The sequence below is a fragment of the Phalacrocorax carbo genome, chromosome 5 (assembly GCF_963921805.1).
Source record: "Phalacrocorax carbo chromosome 5, bPhaCar2.1, whole genome shotgun sequence".
NCBI classification, from domain to species: Eukaryota; Metazoa; Chordata; class Aves; order Suliformes; family Phalacrocoracidae; genus Phalacrocorax; species Phalacrocorax carbo.
Window position 1 is genome coordinate 69,867,025 of NC_087517.1, and position 20,433 is coordinate 69,887,457.

The 20,433-nt window shown below is 69.1% G+C and overlaps 5 protein-coding genes across 5 annotated transcripts; 2 read left to right on the forward strand and 3 right to left on the reverse strand.

The window, feature by feature from the left end:
* Positions 1–1,529: 1,529 nt before the first annotated feature.
* On the forward strand, positions 1,530–5,925 carry RPS6KB2 (ribosomal protein S6 kinase B2). Its single transcript, XM_064452960.1, has 15 exons — positions 1,530–1,653; positions 2,753–2,787; positions 2,860–2,980; positions 3,082–3,150; positions 3,215–3,362; positions 3,443–3,500; positions 3,596–3,696; positions 3,792–3,882; positions 3,980–4,070; positions 4,210–4,317; positions 4,407–4,469; positions 4,567–4,644; positions 4,730–4,837; positions 4,940–5,052; positions 5,378–5,925. Exons 1-15 carry the CDS (start codon positions 1,582–1,584, stop codon positions 5,544–5,546), a joined length of 1,425 nt encoding a protein of 474 aa, XP_064309030.1. The 5' UTR covers positions 1,530–1,581; the 3' UTR covers positions 5,547–5,925.
* Positions 5,926–6,116: 191 nt separating this feature from the next.
* PTPRCAP (protein tyrosine phosphatase receptor type C associated protein) lies at positions 6,117–7,862 on the reverse strand. The gene is made up of 2 exons (XM_064452961.1): positions 7,811–7,862; positions 6,117–6,800 (listed from the first exon to the last, which is right to left on the reverse strand). Exons 1-2 carry the CDS (start codon positions 7,811–7,813, stop codon positions 6,258–6,260), a joined length of 546 nt encoding a protein of 181 aa, XP_064309031.1. The 5' UTR covers positions 7,814–7,862; the 3' UTR covers positions 6,117–6,257.
* A 565-nt stretch (positions 7,863–8,427) lies between these two features.
* CORO1B (coronin 1B) lies at positions 8,428–13,780 on the reverse strand. The gene is made up of 11 exons (XM_064452959.1): positions 13,690–13,780; positions 11,825–12,027; positions 11,605–11,727; positions 11,376–11,505; positions 11,092–11,273; positions 10,751–10,870; positions 10,573–10,677; positions 10,349–10,494; positions 10,201–10,258; positions 9,496–9,792; positions 8,428–9,054 (listed from the first exon to the last, which is right to left on the reverse strand). Exons 2-11 carry the CDS (start codon positions 12,023–12,025, stop codon positions 8,929–8,931), a joined length of 1,488 nt encoding a protein of 495 aa, XP_064309029.1. The 5' UTR covers positions 12,026–12,027; positions 13,690–13,780; the 3' UTR covers positions 8,428–8,928.
* Positions 13,781–14,572: 792 nt separating this feature from the next.
* Positions 14,573–15,952, reverse strand: GPR152 (G protein-coupled receptor 152). The gene has a single exon (XM_064453275.1). It carries the CDS (start codon positions 15,950–15,952, stop codon positions 14,573–14,575), a length of 1,380 nt encoding a protein of 459 aa, XP_064309345.1.
* Positions 15,953–16,996: 1,044 nt separating this feature from the next.
* On the forward strand, positions 16,997–19,750 carry CABP4 (calcium binding protein 4). The gene is made up of 6 exons (XM_064453343.1): positions 16,997–17,628; positions 18,214–18,244; positions 18,542–18,685; positions 18,780–18,889; positions 19,296–19,443; positions 19,559–19,750. Exons 1-6 carry the CDS (start codon positions 17,392–17,394, stop codon positions 19,585–19,587), a joined length of 699 nt encoding a protein of 232 aa, XP_064309413.1. The 5' UTR covers positions 16,997–17,391; the 3' UTR covers positions 19,588–19,750.
* Positions 19,751–20,433: the final 683 nt, after the last annotated feature.

The window sequence follows — 20,433 nt, forward strand, 5'->3', positions numbered from 1 at the left end:
TGGGGGAGTCCCTGGGATAAAGGGTCCTCACTGGGGAGACCCTACAATAACAAACCAGCCCCAGGGACACTACGTAATGCCTGGGACTTGGTACAGCCCCTGTAGCGCCCCAGACCCCACAATAACACACAGCCCCCTATAGCGCCTGACACCCTACAATAACACACAGCCCCTATAGTGCCCCAGACCCCACATTAACACACAGCCCCTATAGCACCCCAGACCCCACAATAACACGCAGCCCCCTATAGCGCCTGACACCCTACAATAACACACAGCCCCTATAGCACCCCAGACCCCACAATAACACACAGCCCCCTATAGTGCCTGACACCCTACAATAACACACAGCCCCTATAGTGCCCCAGACCCCACAATACACACAGTCCCTATAGAGCCCCAGACCCCACAATACACACAGCCCCTATAGCACCCCAGACCCCACAATAACACACAGCCCCCTATAGCGCCTGACACCCTACAATAACACACAGCCCCTATAGCACCCCAGACCCCACAATACACACAGCTCCTATAGCACCCCAGACCCTACAATAACACAGAGACCCTATAGCGCCTGACACCCTACAATAACACACAGCCCCTATAGTGCCCCAGACCCCACAATACACACAGCCCCTATAGCACCCCAGACCCTACAATAACACAGAGACCCTATAGCGCCTGACACCCCACAATAACACACAGCCCCTATAGCACCCCAGACCCCACAATAAGGCACAGCCCCTGTAGCGCCTGACACCCCACAATAACACACAGCCCCTATAGCACCCCAGACCCCAAAATAAGGCACAGCCCCTATAGCACCCCAGACCCCACAATAACACAGAGACCCTATAGCACCTGACACCCCACAATAACACAGAGACCCTATGGCACCTGACACCCCACAATAAGGCACAGCCCCTATAGCGCCTGACACCCCACAATAACACACAGCCCCTATAGCACCCCAGACCCCACAATAACACAGAGACCCTATAGCGCCTGACACCCCACAATAACACAGAGACCCTATGGCACCTGACACCCCACAATAACACACAGCCCCTATAGCGCCTGACACCCCACAATAACCCAGCCCCTATAGCACCCCAGACCCCACAGTAACACCCGTGGCCCTACAGCGACACAGCCCCTGTCACCCCCGCGGTACCACTCGTGCCCCATAAGCTCGGTGACCCCGAGCGGGGCCGGGAGGGGTGTGAGGGGGTTCCGTCTCTTTCAGGGGCGCTCCTCCCCCCCCCAGTGTCGTCACGGCGGCGCCGATGATGTCACAGCGACGCAGAGTTTGGCGGGCCGAGCGGGGCGGGGGGCGGGGGGGATCCCCAGTAAAGGCTGTCAGAGGCTGGTCTGGCTCTGTCGTTGTCCCTGCGCGGCCCCCCCGGGACCCCCACCTTTCTGCGCTCCCCCCCGGGACTACAACTCCCGGCGTGCCCCGCGGCGGGGATGCCGGGGTCCCCCGGTGACGCGCAGGCGGGGCGTGGCTGCGGGCGGGGCGGGGCCAGCGGGGCGGGGCCAGTGGGGCGGGTCCCGCCGGGGTCCCGGTGCGGCGCCGTCATGGCGGGGGTGTTCGACATCGACCTGGAGACCGAGGAGGGCAGCGACGGGGACGAGCCCGAGCTGGGCGCCGTGAGCCGCCACCGGGGCCGGGCGGGGCGGGGCGGGGCGGGGGGGGCACCGGCGGGGATCGGGGACCGGGCGGGGACGGGGGCCACCGCGACCGGGGATGGGACGACCGGGACAGGGACGGGGGGCACCGGGACCGGCGGGGGACGGGGGCGCGGATGGGGGCAGCGGGACCCGGCGGGGACGGGGGGAACGGCGACAGCGGGAGGAATGCATGGGGGCCCGCTCGGTGCTGGGGACGGACAGACAGGAGGTTGGGCAGCTGAGGGAGGGGGGACAGGGACAGGCACCCCCGGTCCTGCCGGTGTCCGGGACGAGACACGGGGGACAGCTGGGGGACGGGGGCGGCCGGGGGTCCCGGCCCGGCTCCCCGGGCACGGCCGGGCAGGGGGAGGCTCCGCGGGGCCGGGCCCAAAAACATCTGCCTCAGCCCAAAAACATCCGGCTGGGCCGGCGCAGGGCACCGCGCCCCGCTCTGCCCGCACCCTGCCTGCCCGCACCCTGCCTGCCCGCACCCTGCCTGCACCCTGCTTACATCCCTGCCTGCCTGTCCTGCATCCCTGCCTGCCCGCCCGCACCCTGCCCGCACCCTGCCTGCCCGCCCGCACCCTGCCCGCACCCTGCCTGCACCCTGCCTGCCTGCCTGCACCCTGCCTGCCTGCCTGCACCCTGCCTGCCTGCCTGCACCCTGCCCTCACCCTGCCTGCCCGCACCCTGCCTGGCCGCACCCTGCCTGCCCGCACCCTGCCTGCCTGCACCCTGCCTGCACCCTGCTTACATCCCTGCCTGCCTGCCTGCATCCCTGCCTGCCTGCCTGCATCCCTGCCTGCCCGCACCCTGCCTGCCCGCACCCTGCCTGCCCGCACCCTGCCTGCCTGCACCCTGCCTGCACCCTGCTTACATCCCTGCCTGCCTGCCTGCATCCCTGCCTGCCCGCACCCTGCCTGCCTGCATCCCTGCCTGCCCGCACCCTGCCTGCTGCCCTCACCCTGTGTCCCTGCATGCCCTGCATCCCCTGCCTGCCATGGGCACCCTGCCTGCTGCCAGCACCCTGCCCACCATGGCCCCCTCCCTGCTGCTGACTGTGGATTCCCTCTCACAGGAGATGGAGCTGGAACCCCGGGGGAACGGCCTGGAGTAAGTGGGGGGCAGGCGGGGTGGGGGGGGGCGGGTGGGGGGTCCATCCCTGCTCACCCCCTCTCTTGGCAGGCCGGTGGGGCACTACGAGGAGATCGAGATCTCGGAGAGCAGCGTCAACAACGGCCCTGAGCACATCGGTCCCCACTGCTTCGAGCTGCTCCGCGTCCTGGGCAAGGGCGGCTATGGCAAGGTGGGGGGCACAGCATGCCGAGGGGGGGCCTTTCAGGGTGCTGGGGTGCCGTGGGGGGGGAAATCCAGGCATCCCCCAGCTGTCCCCCTGCATCCATCCAGGTGTTCCAGGTCCGCAAAGTGCAGGGCACCAACACAGGGAAGATCTTCGCCATGAAGGTCCTGAAGAAGGTAGCGCCGCCCCGGCCCCCCCGGCCCCCCCGGGGAGCCCCCCCGCTCACCGCCTCCCCCCCAGGCCAAGATCGCCTGCAACGCCAAGGACACGGCGCACACCCGGGCCGAGAGGAACATCCTGGAGGCCGTCAAGCACCCCTTCATCGTCGACCTCATCTACGCCTTCCAGACGGGCGGCAAGCTCTACCTCATCCTGGAGTGCCTCAGTGGTAGGGGTGGGGGGCTGGGGGGGATCCGGGGCGGGCCGGGGGGGGCTCAGGGGGCTCCTGCTTGAGCTGTCTTTTTGCAGGCGGAGAGCTCTTCATGCAGCTGGAGCGGGAGGGCATCTTCCTGGAGGACACCGCCTGGTAGGGACTGGGGAGGTGATAAGGGGCGGGGGGCAGGGGATGTGATGGGGGGTGTCTGGGACCCCAATGCCACTCACAACCTGCCCCCCCCCAAGTTTCTACCTGAGCGAGATCACGCTGGCACTGGGTCACCTGCACTCCCACGGCATCATCTACCGTGACCTCAAGCCGGAGAACATCATGCTCAACAGCCAAGGTGGGATGGGTGGGGGTCAGGGGGCGCAGAGGGGTTTGGGGGGTGCGGGGGAGTCCCTGGCATGGCGCTGACACGCCCTGCCCCATCCCCCATAGGTCACATCAAGCTCACAGACTTTGGGCTGTGCAAGGAGTCGATCCACGACGGGGCCGTCACCCACACCTTCTGCGGCACCATCGAGTACATGTGAGCTGGGTGCGGTGGGGTGGGGGCGGATGTGGGGAGCCTGCCCTGCGCCCACCCCCGCCACTGGCTCAGAGCACCCCCTCTCTCCGTCCCCCAGGGCCCCCGAAATCCTGGTGCGCAGCGGGCACAACCGGGCGGTGGACTGGTGGAGCCTGGGCGCCCTGATGTATGACATGCTCACAGGATCGGCAAGTCCCACTCCTGCTCTTTCCTCCCCAGGGAATGTGGGGGGCGGGTCCTGGGGTTGGGGGGGGAACACCTTACTGGGGGGATACCGAGCCTTCCTCTCCTGCCTGGCTCTTCCTCGCCACCCGGTACCTCTCGCAGCCCCCCTTCACCGCTGAGAACCGCAAGAAGACCATCGACAAGATCCTCAAGGGCAAACTGGTCCTGCCGCCGTACCTGACGCCCGACGCACGGGACCTGCTCAAGAAGGTGCCCCCTCCCCGCCCCCCCCAGCTTGTTTATGTAGGTCCTACCTAAACATCCCCCCATGCTGCCCTCCATCCCCCTTTCTCTTCCAGTTCCTCAAGAGAAACCCCAACCAGCGGGTTGGGGGGGGCCCAGGCGACGCGGCCGATGTGCAGGTGCAGGCAGGGGTGGGCAGCGGGGTGGGTGCCAGGTGGACCCCCACCCCCCCCGGGTCCTGCCTGACACCCCCCACCCACCCCTCGCTGCCCGCAGAAGCAGCCTTTCTTCCGCCACATCAACTGGGAGGACCTGCTGGCTCGCAGGCTGGACCCCCCCTTCAAACCCTGCCTGGTAGGGCTGGGGCAAAGTGGGGGGGTGGGCAGGCAGGGTGGGTGTTGGGGGGTACCCATGGGAGCACCCACCACCACCCCCACAGCAATCAGAGGAGGACGTCAGCCAGTTCGACACCCGCTTCACCCGCCAGACGCCCGTCGACAGCCCCGATGACGCCGCCATCAGTGAAAGTGCCAACCAGGCCTTCCTGGTATGGGGTGGGGGGGTGCGGGGGGTAACCCCCCCCCCCAGCTTTGGCAGAGTGGGGGACCCAGCACCCCCCTGCCCCTCCTGACACCCCCTCTGCCTGCAGGGCTTCACCTACGTAGCCCCCTCGGTGCTGGAGAGCATCAAGGAGGGGTTCTCCTTCCAGCCCAAGGTGCGCTCCCCCCGCCGCCTCAACAGCAGCCCCCGCACCCCTGTCAGGTACCCGCCCCACCCCGGGGGGGGGGGCTTGGGGGGCAGGGCACTGCGGGGTGGGTGCTATGGGGCACAGCAGCAGGATGGAGGTGGGGGGGTGCTTTGGGATGTGGGCATTGAGGTAGGCACTGGTGGGGGTGTGTTGGGCATGGACAGTGCTGGGGGGCAGGGGGGGCTCTTGGTGGCCCTGGCACATGCCAGAGTAGGGGAGGGGGCTCTGTGGGCACCAGGTGCCCCCCCCCACACCCTTCCTCTGGGGTGGGCAGGGGTGTGCTGCGGGTAGGGGATGCCCCCCACTTACCCCGCTCCTCTATGCGTGTGTGTCCCCCAGCCCTGTGAAGTTTTCCCCCTTCGACGCGTTCAAACCAGGGACGGCGGGGGAGCCGATGGAGCTGGGGGCCACCCTGCCCCCCCCCCAAGAGAGCACAGCCCCGCTCCCCATCAAGACCTCCGGGGGTGCCAAGAAGCAGAAGGGGGGCCGGGGGCGGGTGCCCAGGTAGGGGTGGGAGGGGGGGGGTGGGGGGTGGGAGAACACTGGGTGCAGGTGGCAGCGGGGCCTGGTGCACCCCATGGGGCATATGGGGGGGTGCCCCGTGATGCTGGTTGTGCTCCGGGCTGCAGTGGGCACTGCCCCCCTTCCCCCCTCCCCCCCAGCACACACCCCCCCCCCCTCCCCCCCGCACAACCCCCTGCCTGCTTACGCTGCTGCCAGGCAGGGCTGGGGTTGGGGGGGAAGGGGAGGGGGGCAGGGGACACCCCAGTGTGGCAGTGGTGCCCGCCCCCGCCCTGGGGTGTGGCTCCCAAGGGTGTGGCCCTGCCGCCCAGGGGTGGGCGTGGGCCTGGCTGCTGGATATGTGCCAATTAAAGGACTTGATGAGGCCACGGTGGTCCTGTGCTGGGGGGGAATGACACCAGGGTGGGGCACAGGCTCCGCCCCCTCTGCAACACGCCCCGCCCCTTCCCCAGGGTCCGCCCCTCCCACGGACTGCCTGTACCCGCGCCGTGCCTTTCCCCTTGGCCCCACCCACTTTCCCCCAAGCCACGCCCCCTAACACTGGCAGCCATTGATGGGCACAGCTGTTCTTTTTAATTGGTTGTTGCTCCATTGGGGCAGCCAATGAGGAGGCTCTCCTGGGGGCAGGCGGCCCCCTCTCCCCGCCCCCAGGCAAGGCAACAGGCAGGGGTCCCCCCGTGGGCAGGGCTGGGGGGTGTCATAGGGCTGTGATGTGGGGCTTGGCGTCCCCCCACGCCGCCGTCCCTGAAAAGGCGTGAAGGTCACTGAGCAGGGCCTCGGCGCTGCCTCCTGCCACTTGCTCCTCGCCCGGGGGGCTCGCCCCAGCCTCCTCATCCTCCCGCTCTTCCTCCGGCTCATCATCCTCATCCTTCTCCTCCTCCTCGTCATCCTCCGGTCTCTGGTCCTGGCTCCATGGCATCAACTCTTTCTCCTCATCCAGGGGGGCGGCCGCCGCCACCTCCCCGTCTATAGGGCAGGAGTGCTGGTGTCCCCGCAGCTGGCGCCAGCGTCCCCGCAGCAGCACCAGCACCCGGTGACCCATGGGCAAAGGGTGGTAGCGTCCGGCCGAGAGCTGGCAGAGATGGTGCCAGGCCACGGCCAGCCCCACCACCAGGCAGAGCAGCACTCCCAGCAGGGCACCCACCACCCGGTCGCTGTGGCTCCCCTCCGGCTCTCCCGCTGCTGCCAAACCGGCCAACGCCACCAGCACCGATACCGGCAGGGGCCACCGCGCTCCAGCCTGTGGGCAAGGGCAGTGCCGTCACCGCCATGTGTCTGGCACCCGCCTTGGTCCTTCCCAGACCTGGGGTGGCCACCCTGCCCCGAAAAGCTGGGTGGAGCTGGGGTGAAGGGCAGGGGGCTGTGGGGAAGGGCGGGGGGCCATACCCCACCCCCCAACCCGCCAGCGGTGCAGGTGGCTGGCCGTGACGGGAAGTTGTGGTCGGTGGGTGCCGCAGCACCTGCGGGTGCTGGGGGAGAGGAGCTGGGTCCTGCCACCCCCACGCTGCGCCTGCACGGGGCCAGGCCGCCCCAAACAGCTGCGCAGCCCCACAGCACCCCTCACCCCATCCCACAGCGCTGCAGCCCCATAGCAACCCCCCAGCATGGCTCTGCCCCCACACAGGCCGGCACCTACAGCCTCCACCCTGAGGCCCCAGCCCGCCCCCCCAGCCCCACCATGCTGCCCTCACCCACCCTGCCCAAATCCCGTCCCCACAGCCCCACTATACTGCCTTCACCCCCCCCCCAAGTCCTGTCCCCCCAACCCCACCATGCTGCCCTCACCCACCCCCCCAAGTCCTGCCCCCCCAGCCCCACCATGCTACCCTCACCCTGACCCCCCCCACAAATCCTGCCCTCCCCGGCCTCACAGTGCTGCCCTCCCTCGCTCACCAACACCCCAAAATCTGCCTCCCTGCACCCTGGCTCCAGCACTGCCACACCCCACTGCTCCCCCCTGCACCCCATCCCCACTGTGGAAGGGGGATCTGCCCCCGGGACCCACCACTGCTGCCCCCACCTCCCCGCTCCAGCCTCTGGGGCGGCACCAGCTGGGGTCAGGGGAGACAGAATGCGAATGAAGCACAGCCACCCCAACCCCTCCACCCCCCAAATTTAGCAGAGGAAACTGAGGCTGGAGAAGGGCCTGCCCCCCACCCCAGCTCCCTCCCATTCTGGGCGATGCCCCCACCCAGTCCCCCAGGTCCCAGACACCCCATCTCCCATCCTGCCCGGTTTTGGGGTGCTCACCATCAGCGGGTGCTGCCGGAGCGGGTCCTGGTGCTGTGGGCGCGAGCTGTGCTGGGGGGCCCCCCCCGACGCTTCCTGCCCCCACACAGCGGATGTATCGATGCGGGGGGAGGCGAGGTGCTCTGTGTCCTCCCCCCGCCTACCCGAAATGCACCCAGGGCCCTGGAAACTCAGGGTGGCTGCCAGCCATGGGGACCCACTTGGTGTCCCCCCACCCCACGGCTGTCCCCCTGTCCCCACTGCGGCCCTAGGGGGTCACCGGTGCCCCCACACCATCCTGGGACCACTGTGCTGCACCCGGCTTTCTGGGGACCCCACCACGCAGGGTGGTGGGACACAGGTGTATGAGGGTTCCCTGCCCCATGGCACAGTGGGTGCAGCATTGCTTTTGGGGGGGGGGGGGGAAGCACCCCCACCACGTCCCCCCCTTTCCTGCCTGAGGCGGGTGAGCTGGCACCCGTGACCACTGTGCCTTCCTGTCCCCCCCTCGTCCCCCCTGCCGCAGACTTCAGAGCACTCTGGCCCCACAATGAGCCCCCCAACTCCAGAGCAAACCCCCCCATAGCCCCCCCAGCCAATGACCCCCAAGGCACCGCCACCCTGGCCTCATCCAGCACTTTTCTTATAAAGTCCTTTATTTGGAGTGAAAATATAGTTTTTGACCCTGCACTGTAAGGGGGGGGGGGACGGGACATGGGATGGAGCAGGAAGGGAGGGGGAAGAAGCCCCCAAAATATAGGGGGGACAATAATCCACAGTTTGGGGGGGGCAGATCATGCCCTGCCCCACAGGAAGGGGGGAGGACCCCATCCCACCCAGGGAGGGGGGGGTGCAGGGGGTAGTGTTTGATCCCAGGAGCAGCCCCCAGCCTGAGGACATGGAAGGGGGGCAGGAATGGTCCATGATTTGCGGCGGGGGCAGCACCCAGTAAGGCAATGGGGGTGAGGGGGGAGCTGCCGGAGGGGCGGCCAGCCCTCCAACGGGAGAAGGACCCGGCAGCGGGGTGAGGGGGACACCCCAGGGGTATGGGAGGGCTCGGGGCGTGGTCCCTGGCAGGCGGAAGGGGGAGGGGGGGGTACCCGGCCGCGGTGGTCCCTGAGGGGGGGGGCAGCGGGTCCCTAGACGTGGCCGTTCTCGAGGCGGCTGAGCTGCTCCTCCAGGCGGGCGATGCGCTGGCCCTGCTCCGCCACCAGCGCCCGCAGCGCGGCCACCTCCTGCAGCACCTCCTCCAGCCGCCCGCCCCCCTGCGCACCCCCTCCCGTCAGCCACGCCCGCTGTGGCCCCGCCTACCGCAGCCCCACCCACCGCCCCACCCACTGCGACACCCAGCCCAGCCCATCACCCCAGCCTGGCCGCACCTATGTAGACAACCCCACCCACTACCTTGGCCCCGCCCACACCGACCCCACCCACCTCCCCAAACTGACCACACCCATGACAAAGCCCCACCCACCACCCCAGCCTGGCCTTCCCCACATCACAGACACCACCCACCACCCCACCCCACCCCTTAAACTCACCCACTGCCCCACCCACCACCCTAGCCTGGTCACTCCCATTTCCAGTTGCCCCACCCACTTCCCCCACCTGGCCCCACCCACTTCCCCAGCCCCACCTCCTCCAAGGAGCCCACCCATTGCCCCACCCTGCAGACCCCACCCCCAGAGACCCCGCCCCATACATACCGTGGGTGCAGAGGGGCCGGTGCCGAGGGCCGGCGGGGCGCTGAGGCGGGCGGGGGCGGGCGCGGTGGGGGGCGTGGGGGGCGGCGTGGTGGGGCCGGCGGTGGAGGCAGGGGGGCAGCTCTCGTGGAGGAGGGTGCGGCGGCTCACCTTGAGGTCCCGCTGCTTGCTGGGGACGTAGGCCTGGCGCAGGGACACCAGCACCGGCCCCGCCGTCTGCCCCGCCACCCACTCCTCCGCCTCCAGCGCCGCCTCCGGGCCCGCCGTGTCGGGGTACAGGTCGTCCTGGAACAGGTCCGACTGCGCCCCCCCCCCACCCCAAAGTGTCAGAGGGGCCCATGGGACCATCCCAGGGACCCCCACACAGCCCCCATGGGGACCCCCACACAGGCACCATGTCCTGCCCAGGGACCCCACACAAACTCCACGGGGACCCCCCACCCAGCCTGATTGGGGACCCCCACCCAGGCACTGTGTTCTACCCAGGGATCCCCGCCAGGGACTGGGGACCCCCACCCAGGCACCATGTCCTGCCCAGGGGCCCTACACAAACCCCACAGGGACCCCCACCCAGCCTGACTGGGCATCCCCACCCAGGCAGGCACTGTGTTCTACCCAGGGACCCCCACCAGGGTCTGGAGACCCCCACCCAGCCCCCACATCCTGCCCAGGGGCCCCTATCAGCACACTTGGGGACCCCCCACCGACCTTCCTTGGCACCGTCATGATGATGGGCTCGCACTTGCGCTCATGCAGCTTGTAGAACCTGCCGGGAGGGGGCAAAGGGGGTCATGGGGGGGGCCATGGAAGAAACTGGGGGTCACCCCCCTCGCCCTGGCCGTGTCCCCTTGCCCACCTGGCGATCTCGCACTTGCTGACGTCCAGCCCGCGCTTGGGCATCCAACCCATGCCCCGCTGGGGCTCCTTACTGGTGAAGGTGTTGAGGAAGTGGATGTAGGGTGGCTCCTCCGTGATCTCAAAGTACCGGATGCTCGAATCGCCCTGGGGACACGGCGTTAGTGGAGTCCGCACGCTGAGGGGTGCTGCCGGTAAGGTGGGGGGGGCACCGCAGGGCCGTACCTTGCCGCAGACGTAGACCACGTTGGTGTCGGGGTCGTAGAAAGGCAGCAGAGCCCCGTTGCTGGAGTCCAGCTCCTGCAGCCCCATGGGCTCCTCCAGGTTGTCCTGTGGGGCAGCGTGTCAGCCCCCCCTGGAGCACCCCGACACGGTCCCACGGGACCCCCGGGGCGCTCCTCACCACGTCCCACAGCGCCAGCTGCCGCTCGCTCATACGGCTGAAACCGGTGGTGAAGATCTTGCCGTCAGCCAAGAAGATGGCCCGCATGGGGCGAGCCCCCTCGTGCGCCCGCTCCTTCTCCTGGGGAGGGGACGAGGTGGGGGGGTGGGGAGTCAGCAGCATCATCCCGGCACCCCAGGGAGGGGCGGGGAGCAGGGGACAGGGGCACCCAAGGGACATGGAACAGTGGGGAGCACTGGGGGACAACGGCAGGGCTGGGAGGGTCTCCCTGCCCCGAGGACCGGAGCAGAATGGCCACCCTGGGGACACGGGACAGGGTGACACGTCCCCAGGGGACTCACGGCCACCACGGTGCCGCGGCGGGGATCGATGACGCGGACGCTCTTGTCCTTGCAGGCGGTGCAGAAAAGGGCGCCGTCGCGGCTCCAGCTGACGCTGTAGATGAGGTCGGGGTGCAGCCCCTCCAGGCGGTACAGCTCCTCCGCCGTGCCCACGTTCCAGATCAGCACCACGTTGTCGCAGCCTGGGTGACAAGGGGTGGAGAGGGGGGTGTGTCACCTCGGCCACGTGCCCCCCCACCAACCCCCCTGACCCCCGTGGTGTCCCCCCCGCCCAAATCCTGTACCGGCGCTGAGCAGGACGTTGCGAGCGGTGGGGTGCCAGGCGATGATGCCCACGCGCTTCGAGTGCCCCTCCAGCACCACCACCGGCTCCGTCAGCGGCTGGCTGAGCCCATTTTCGGGGATCTGCCAGACCTGTCAGTGCAGAGAAGGGGGGCAGTGGGCAAATGGGGGGGGATCCCTCACTGCGTCACCCCTCCACCGCCCTCCCCGGCCCCCTGCCACCCCCCTCACCATGACGGTGCAGTCCTCCGAGCCGCTGGCGATGACATAGTCGTTGTGGGGACACCAGTCGATGTCGAGGACGGGGCCCGTGTGCCCGCACACCGTGGGGTACGACTTGTCAATGCGCCCGGTCTGGGGACAAAGGGACATGAGGAAGGGTGGGGGGGGGTGTCACCCCACCAGCACCGACCCCCTCCCCACTCCGGCACCCCGGTATTGCCGCCGGCACCTTGTGCAGGGGTAGGACGAGGAAGGCGCCGCCACCGCTGGCCTCCACGATGATGGCGACGAAGGAAGGGTTGACGGCGCAGAAGGTGCTGTCCCAAGTGACGCGGGAGACGCGGATGTCATCGTAGCACTGCTCCGTTTTCACCGGCTGCCCGAAAACGTGCCGGAACTTGCTCTGCCGCACCACCTTCCGAAACGACATGGCTGGGGCGCACCCCGTGCTGGGATCAGCACCGGGGAACAGACCCCAAAACGTGGGGCAGGGACAAGGGAGGTGGCACCCGGTGCTCAGAGCGAGGGAGTGGGGGTGCCCCCCCTCCCCGCTATGGGTGATGGGATGGCGGGTGGGGGCTTGTCCCCGTCCCGCGCCCCGGGTAAAGGGCGGCTCGGCCCCTCCCGGGAGCGGGAAGCCGGGGCTGCCCTGTGCCCGCCGGGCAAACAAACCCCTCCCCGCCCTGCCCTGCCCTGCGGCGGGGGGCTCGGGGAGCGCCCTGGGGAGCGGGGGCTCTGAGCGGGATGGGGAGCGTCCCTCGCCACGTGGGGAAAAGGGTGGCCCCTCCAGAGATGGGGATGGGGACAAGGGTGTCCCCCTGGGTAGAGGGATGAGGACAGAAAGGGCAGGTATGGCCTTGTTGGGTCAGGGGATGGGAACAGGGATGGGGTCTCCCTGCTGGGTGAGGGGAGAAGGGGTGGGGACAGGGACAGGGGTGTCCCTGCTGGGTGAGGGGAAGAAGGGGTGGGGGCAGGGACAGGGGTGTCCCTGCTGGGTCGGGGAAGAAGGGGTGGGGGCAGGGACAGGGGTGTCCCTGCTGGGTCGGGGAAGAAGGGGTGGGGGCAGGGACAGGGGTGTCCCTGCTGGGTGAGGGGGGAAGGGGTGGGGACAGGGATGGGGTGTCCCTGCTGGGTGAGGGGAGAAGGGGTGGGGACAGGGGTGTCCCTGCTGGGTGAGGGGAAAAGGGGTGGGGACAGGGATGGGGTCTCCCTGCTGGGTAAGGGGGGAAGGGATGGGGACAGGGACAGGGGTGTCCCTGCTGGGTGAGGGGGGAAGGGGTGGGGACAGGGATGGGGTCTCCCTGCTGGGTAAGGGGGGAAGGGATGGGGACAGGGACAGGGGTGTCCCTGCTGGGTGAGGGGGGAAGGGGTGGGGACAGGGACAGGGGTGTCCCTGCTGGGTGAGGGGAGAAGGGGTGGGGACAGGGACAGGGGTGTCCCTGCTGGGTGAGGGGAGAAGGGGTGGGGACAGGGATGGGGTCTCCCTGCTGGGTAAGGGGAGAAGGGATGGGGACAGGGGTGGCCCCACTGGGTAAGTGGACAAGGATAGGGACAGGGATGGGGACAGGGATGGGGACAAGGGTGACACCGCTGGGTGAGGCGACAGGGATGGGGACAGGGATGGCCCCAATGGGTAAGGGGACAGGGACAGGAGTGACCCCACTGGGTAAGGAGACAGGGACGGTGGTGGCCCTGCTGGGTGAGGGGACAGGGATGGGGACAGGGGTGGCCCCACCGGCTAAGTGGACAAGGATAGGGACAGGGATGGGGACGGGGTGACCCTGCTGGGTGAGGGGACAGGGATGGGGACAGGGATGGCCCCAATGGGTAAGGGGACAGGGTGACCCTTTGGGTGAAGGGACAGAGACGGGGACAGGGGTGGGGACAGGGACAGGGGTGGCCCCACCAGGTGAGGGGCCGGGGATGACGCCCGGGAAGGAGGACGGGGGGGACCGGGGGGACCGCGGGGGCCGGGGCCGGCCGCCCTGGGCAGGGCTCCGGACGCGGTGCGTCCCCCCAGGCCGGGACCCGGAGCCGCCCCCGCGGCGGGGGGCGGGGGGCGGGGGGGGTGGGGGGGGCCGTTCCCGCACTCACCGGCGGGGCTGGGGCCGGTGGGAGCGGGCAGCGGCGCGCGCGGGGCCGGCGGCGGGAGGGGGCGGGGGCAGGAAGTGGCCGGGGCCGCCCCGCCCCGCCCCGCCCCGCGCGTGCGCCCCGCGCCCGGGGACGGGGGAGGGGGCGGCGGTAGCGGGGAGGGGGGAGGTGGGACCCGTCGGGGCACCGGGACCTGTGGGGGCACGGGGGGCACCCCATGGGTAGGGTCACCCTATGGGACAAGGCTCCCGTGGGCATGGACCCCCGTGGGCAGGGCCGCCCCGTGGGCATGGACCCCCGTGGGCATGGACCCCCGTGGGCAGGGCCGCCCCGTGGGCAGGGCCGCCCCGTGGTCATGGACCCCCGTGGGCAGGGTCGCCCCGTGGGCATGGACCCCCGTGGGCATGGACCCCCGTGGGCATGGACCCCCGTGGGCAGGGCCGCCCCGTGGGCATGGACCCCCGTGGGCATGGACCCCCGTGGGCAGGGTCGCCCCGTGGGCAGGGCCGCCCCGTGGGTATGGACCCCCGTGGGCATGGACCCTCGTGGGCATGGACCCCCGTGGGCAGGGTCACCCTATAGGACATGGTCCCTGTGGGCACGGTCTCTCCCTGCACACAGTCCCCCCGTGAGGCAGGGACAGAACCCACCCGGTAGCCTGGCATAGATCCCTCATGGGCACCCGCTCAGCCCGACCAGTGCCACACCGTGCCCGTGTCCCCACGGGTGACCCACGTCTTCATGAGTGGGCACAGGGCTCAGTCCACGTGTGCGGGCTGGTGGGATGTGGTGGGGATCTCCCCAGCCGGGGGCACAGTGGGGACATGGCGGACACCCAGCCCTGTGTCACCCCACAGCCGTGCCGGATGGGGACGGGGGCGGCAGCTTATGGAGCTGCCAGTGGGGACCCAATGGGTGCCTCGGCCAGTGGGTGGGTGACAGCAGTGGGTGGCACTGGGGTGGTGGGTGGCACAGGGGTGACAGGAGTGGGTGGCCCAGGGCTGAGGGTGGTGAGTGGCACAGGGGTGGTGGGTGGCACAGGGGTGGTGGGTGGCACAGGGGTGACAGGAGTGGGTGGCACAGGGCTGAGGGTGGTGAGTGGCACAGGGGTGGTGGGTGGCCCAGGGCTGAGGGTGGTGAGTGGCACTGGGGTGGTGGGTGGCACAGGGGTGGTGGGTGGCACAGGGGTGACAGGAGTGGGTGGCTCAGGGCTGAGGGTGGTGAGTGGCACTGGGGTGACAGCAGTGGGTGGCACAGTGGCAATGGCAGTGGATGGCACTGGGGTGCCAGCGGCGGGTGGCCCAGGGCTGACGGTGGAGAGTGGCACGGGTTTGACGGCAGTGGGTGGCACGGGGGTGACGGCGGCAGGTGGCCCGGGGCTGAGGGCAGCCCGCAGCAGGCGGGCGAGGTGGTGGCAGGCGCGGGAGCCGAGCAGCAGGTAGAGGCAGGGGTTGAGGCAGCTGCTGAGGTTGAAGGCCAGCCCCAGCAGGTAGAGGAGGTGGCCGGGGGGGCTGGGGGCCACCAGCTGCAGCAGCTGGGTGACCTGGAAAGGCAGGTGCAGCATCACGTAGGCGCTCAGCGTGGCCACCACGATGTGCTGGAAACGAGCGGGCGGGCGGCCGCCTTGGCCACGCCGACACCGGGCCAGCACCAGGGCGGCCCCGTGGCAAGCCACGACCACGCCGAAGGGCAGCAGCCCCTCCACCACCACCTCCAGCCACCTCATCAGCACTTCCCAGCTCCCCCTCTCGCTACGGCACACCACCAAACCGGGCAGCAGCTCGTCCGCCGCCGACAGCACCGTGTCCGGCACGCTGCAACCTCCCGCCACCAGCCAGGCGCCTGTGCACAACGCCGCCGGTAAATGGTCTGGTCGCCGGCACCGGTACCAGAGCGGGGCGGCCACCAGCAGGCAGCGGTCCAGGCTGATGGCCGCCAGCAAGAAGAGCCCGCTGTAGTAGCCCAAGGCATAGAGGAACTGGTGGAGACGGCACAGGTGGTTGCCCAAAAGCCACTGGTGACTGTGGGCCACCGACCAGATCTGCAGGATCGAGTTGGCGAGGAATAGGAAGTCGGAGGCGGCCAGGCTGAAGATGAAGGTGGCCAGTCCCCGGCACCGCAGGCGCCAGCCCGTCAGCCAGAGGGTGAAGGCGTTGGCTGGTAGCCCCAGCGCTGCGCAGGCCACCAGCAGCTGCCCGTCCCACGCCAGGGTGCTGGGGGGTGGCAGGGACGGGGTGGGGGGCAGCGTGGCGTTCGACGGCTCCATTGCCCTGGCTCTGGCCCTGCGGGCAGCGCAGGCGGCTCAGGGCTGTGGGAAGGGGTGTCACCCCCTCCGGTGCCACCCTGTCCCGAGTCACCCCCTCCCATGTCACCCTGTCCTGCAGCACCACACTGTTGCCTGCCCAGGGTCCCCCCCAGAGCCCATTGACCCCCTGCAACCTGGCTTTCTCCTGTCCTGCCCTCATTTCAGGGTACCCCCCCATGCTGTCCCCAAGGCCTGCGGTATCAGTGTCCCCCACCAGCTGTGCCACCCGGTGCCCCCCCGAGTCCATCATTCCCCAGCCAAGCTGGGGAATACCCCAGCAGCCCCTGCTCTGGGGGTCCAGGGCAGTAAATAATGTAGGACCTACCTTAATGGTGGGGAGAGCTCAGCTGGAGGCGGTGGGCACGAGGCTGCGGGGTGCCCTATATGGGGGAGCAGGTGGGAGGGGCTACAGTTTTGAAGCTCTGCCCACTATCCCCCCCGCCCCAACTCCTGGTAAGGACCCTCCCCCCACCAAATCTCTCCCGCTGACCCCAGAACTGACCCTGCAGCTGGGGAGGGCTCTTGGCGGGTCCTGGGGGAAGGCCCCAGCCCTGCCTCAGTTTCCCCACCTGGTGAGGGGGGGTGGGGGTGGTGGGGCATTATCAGGCAGGGCAGCAGCCGCAGGCAGAGCGGAAGGGGCCCCGCTGTTTCCGCTCAAGGACAGTGGCATGGAGCAGGGGGGCAGCCAGGGGGGCAGCCAGGGGGGCAGGACCCCCTCTCACCCATGGCCACCCGCTGCTGGTCCCCGCAGGGCATCAGGCTGGGGGGGGTCCATGCCAGCGGATGCATGTGGGAGCCGATGTGCTGGTGTCTTGTCCCCGCGATGGCATCTCCCTGCCATGCTGGCTTCCTGCTGCCACGTGCCAGCAGCCGCTGAGCCGGGGCGATGGTATCGCGGAAGCTCGGGGGGGCCTGCGCCCACTGCGGCACCCATGGTCGTCACATCCCTGCTGGGGGGATGGGTCCCTGTGCTGGGGGTGGGTGTCTGGGCTGGGGACACGGGTGGTGGCCATGGGGTGTCACCACTGGGGACATGGGTTGGTGCTGGGGACATGGATGGTGGCCGTTGGGTACCAGCCTTTGGGATGTGGGTCGGTGCCTGTGCACCTGACTTGGAGGGTGGCCCCGGGACGTGCGCTGGGGACCCGGCCGGTGGCTGGGGGTGCTGTGGCCACGTGGCCCTGCCCCAGTGCGAGGCCATGGAGGTGGCCGGTGGCTGTTTCCTGCAACTAATCACCGCTAATTGGCTTTGCCCTGCCCTGGGCCAGGGAGCCCATGGGGGTGGGGGGGGCACGTTGGGGCATAAGAGGATTGCCCTGCCTCCTTCTTAAGGCTCAGCCACCCCGGGGACCCACTCCCTGCCTGCCTGCCTGCCTGCCTGCCCACCCGGCCCCAGCCCTATGCCACGCACCCGGGGGGACAAGGACACGGAGGCCCCAGGCAAGGGGAAAGGTGGGGAGGTGGGTGAGAAAACCCCCAAAGCTCCAGAGGACGGTGGCCACCCGGACACCAAGAGCCCTGGCTCCGAGTCCCGGCACAGCAGCCACGGGCAGAAGAACAGCAAGAAGGTCCACGGGGACCCCCACGCTGCCGCCACCAAGACCTACTACCCCTTCCTCAACACTGTCTTTGGCAAGGTGGGGGCAGCCAGGCAGGGCGGGGGGCGGGGGGCACTGAGGAGGGAGGGGACATGGGGACCAGGTCGGGGATGCTCTGGGACCCTGGGGATGGAGGGAACAGTGAGGGCACTGGGGATGGGGACAGGGACAGTCAAGGACCCTGCAGATGGAGGGGACATGGGGGCAGTGAAGATGGGGTTGGGGATATGCTGAGACCCTCAGGATGGAGGGGACATGGCGATGAGGCCGGGGATGCTCCGGGACCCTCGGGATGGAGGGGACATGGCGATGAGGCCGGGGATGCTCCGGGACCCTCGGGATGGAGGGGACATGGGGCATTGGGGACAGGGGCAGGGACATGCTGGGACCATGGAGGGACCCCCTCTCCATGGTGGGAGAGGGGCCTGGGGGCTGGTGCAGGGCGGGCTGGGGGCGCAGGCCCAGGGCAGGGCAGGGCTTTGCCTCCGATCCCTCTAATCCCTCCTGCGGGAGTTAATTTTGGTCCACGCTTAACGAAGGTGACACCGCAGTTTGCTGGGGGTGGGGTTGTTTGGGGCTGAACTGGGTCTGATTCTGTCCCCAACCTGCGTGTGCCTGGCCCAGGAGCGGGACCTGTCACCAGAGGAGCTGGACGGTGAGCAGGGGGGGCACAGGGGGCTGGGGTGGGCTGTGGGGATGGGGGACGCATGCCATGGGGGGGCTCTGCCGTGGGGTGCAGAGCCCTGAGGACCCGTGCCATGGAGGGGCTCTGCCGTGGGGTGCAGAGCCCTGAGGACCCATGCCATGGGGTGGCTCTGCTGTGGGATGCAGCACCCCGAGGATGCATCCCATGGCACTGCATCTAGGGAGGGCTCTGCCCCGGGCTGGCGCGGTGCCTGGGAGACCCCTCCCCAACGCCTGACGGGGTCTGTGTGCCCATGTGCGTGGGCAGAGCTGCTGGACGCCTTCAAGGAGTTCGACACAGACCAGGACGGGTACATCAGCTACAAGGACCTGGGCGCCTGCATGCGCACCCTGGGGTACATGCCCACCGAGATGGAGCTCATCGAGATCTCCCAGCACATCAAGATGAGGAGTGAGCATGAGGCCGGCCGCTGTGGGGCTGGGGAGGGGCTGGGGGGCAGGGGATGGGGCGTGGGGTGCTGAGGTTGTCCCTTTTCCCCATGTAGTGGGCGGCCGCGTGGACTTTGAGGACTTTGTGCAGATGATGGGGCCGAAGCTGCGGGAGGAGACGGCTCACATGGTGGGCGTGAGGGAGCTCAAGATAGCCTTCCGTGAGGTATGGCCGCTGCCACGGGGGGCCACGGCCACGGGGGGGACCACAGGCGTGGAGGGGGCAGCAACCCGGGAAAGACCGTGGTGGGGACAATGACCACAGGGGTGACCACAGGTGTGGAGGGGATGGTGACCACAGGAAGACTGTGGGGAGAAGGTGACTGCAGGCATGGAGGAGATAGTGGTCATGGGAACACTGCGATAATGGTGGTCAGAGGGGTGACCACAGGCAGGGAGGGGACAGCAACTGTGGAAAGACCATGGGGGGACAATGCGGGGCCAGTGCCCATGGGGGTGACCACAGGTATGGAGAGGACAATGACCATGGGAAGACCACGGGGTGACCATGGCCCTGGAGGGAGAGTGGTGGGGTGGTGGGGAGGGTGACCCCCAACCTGTGGGCGCCCTAGTTCGACATGAATGGGGACGGGGAGATCAGCAGCGCGGAGATGCGGGAGGCCATCACGGCGCTGCTGGGGGAGCAGCTGAAGGCGCAGGAGATGGATGAGATCCTGCAGGACGTCGACCTCAACGGGGATGGGCACGTGGACTTTGATGGTGAGGGGGCTCCCCCTTCCCTGCATCTCCCCCCTGTCCCAAGGCACGTGGCCGGGGACTGCAAAGGGTGGCTCAGCCCCAGGTCCCCCTCACAGCCTCCTCCCTCGCCCTGCAGAGTTTGTTATGATGCTGTCGTCCCGGTAACGAAGCCTTGGGGCAGGAGGGGGGACCCTCCCCCCCATCCCCGATCCTTGTCAGGCGACCCTGCCAGGCCAACCAGCCCAACCTCCTCGCCAGCATTAGGGTTCAGAGTGAACAGCCAGAGCTGAGCTTGCATCTGGGAACGGGGCAGACATGAGAGCCTCAACCCCTACAGCCCCAGGGGATGGTGGCAGAGCTGGGGGGGTGGGGGTGCCGGGGGACCTAATAAACCCCCTTGGTTAGAACTGGAGGTGATGTCTGTGGTCACTGGGGGGGACACACAGGGTGGGGCGTGACTGTCCCCAGCCCCTGCCCACCCTGAGCCACCCCCTGAGCGCAGGCTCTGCCCAGGGCGTGAGCCTGGTGGGGGAGCAGCTCAGAGCCTGGGGGTCGGGGGGGTCTCACGGGGAACAGCGGCAGCAGCTGCCCCTCCCCAGGGGTGTTCAGCCACGGCACCCACGCAGCCAGCCCGAGGTGGTGGGGGGCAGGGCAGGGGGAGCTGGGGCAGAAGGTGGGGCGGGCAGGGTGCCTGTTCTGCGCTCCGGCAGGCACAAAGTACCGGGGGGGGGGCGGGGGGCAGGCAGGGCTCAGAGAGTACAGGCAGGGCCCCGGGGGGGCAAGCATGGCTCAGGGGGTGCAGGCAGGGCTCCGGGGGTGCAGGCAGGGCTAGGGTGGGGCAGGCAGGGTGAGGGTGGGGCAGGCAGGGCTCGGGGGGTGCAGGCAGGGCTGGGGCGGGGCAGGCAGGGCTGGGGCGGTGCAGGCAGGGCTCGGGGGGTGCAGGCAGGGCTCGGGGGTGCAGGCAGGGCTCGGGGGGTGCAGGCAGGGCTGGGGTGGGGCAGGCAGGGCTGG

Coding starts and splice junctions, on each gene's coding strand:
- RPS6KB2 (XM_064452960.1), top strand. CDS start 1,582: ATGGCGGGGGTGTTCGACATCGACCTGGAGACCGAGGAGGGCAGCGAC. Junction 3,501..3,595: donor TTCCTGGAGGACACCGCCTG/GTAGGGACTGGG, acceptor CCCCCCCCCAAG/TTTCTACCTGAGCGAGATCA. Junction 5,053..5,377: donor AGCCCCCGCACCCCTGTCAG/GTACCCGCCCCA, acceptor TGTGTCCCCCAG/CCCTGTGAAGTTTTCCCCCT.
- CORO1B (XM_064452959.1), bottom strand. CDS start 12,025: ATGTCGTTTCGGAAGGTGGTGCGGCAGAGCAAGTTCCGGCACGTTTTC. Junction 11,506..11,604: donor CGGAGGACTGCACCGTCATG/GTGAGGGGGGTG, acceptor CTGCACTGACAG/GTCTGGCAGATCCCCGAAAA. Junction 10,495..10,572: donor TGGTCTACGTCTGCGGCAAG/GTACGGCCCTGC, acceptor CCGTGTCCCCAG/GGCGATTCGAGCATCCGGTA.
- GPR152 (XM_064453275.1), bottom strand. CDS start 15,952: ATGGAGCCGTCGAACGCCACGCTGCCCCCCACCCCGTCCCTGCCACCC.
- CABP4 (XM_064453343.1), top strand. CDS start 17,392: ATGCCACGCACCCGGGGGGACAAGGACACGGAGGCCCCAGGCAAGGGG. Junction 18,686..18,779: donor CCAGCACATCAAGATGAGGA/GTGAGCATGAGG, acceptor TTCCCCATGTAG/TGGGCGGCCGCGTGGACTTT. Junction 19,444..19,558: donor TGGGCACGTGGACTTTGATG/GTGAGGGGGCTC, acceptor CTCGCCCTGCAG/AGTTTGTTATGATGCTGTCG.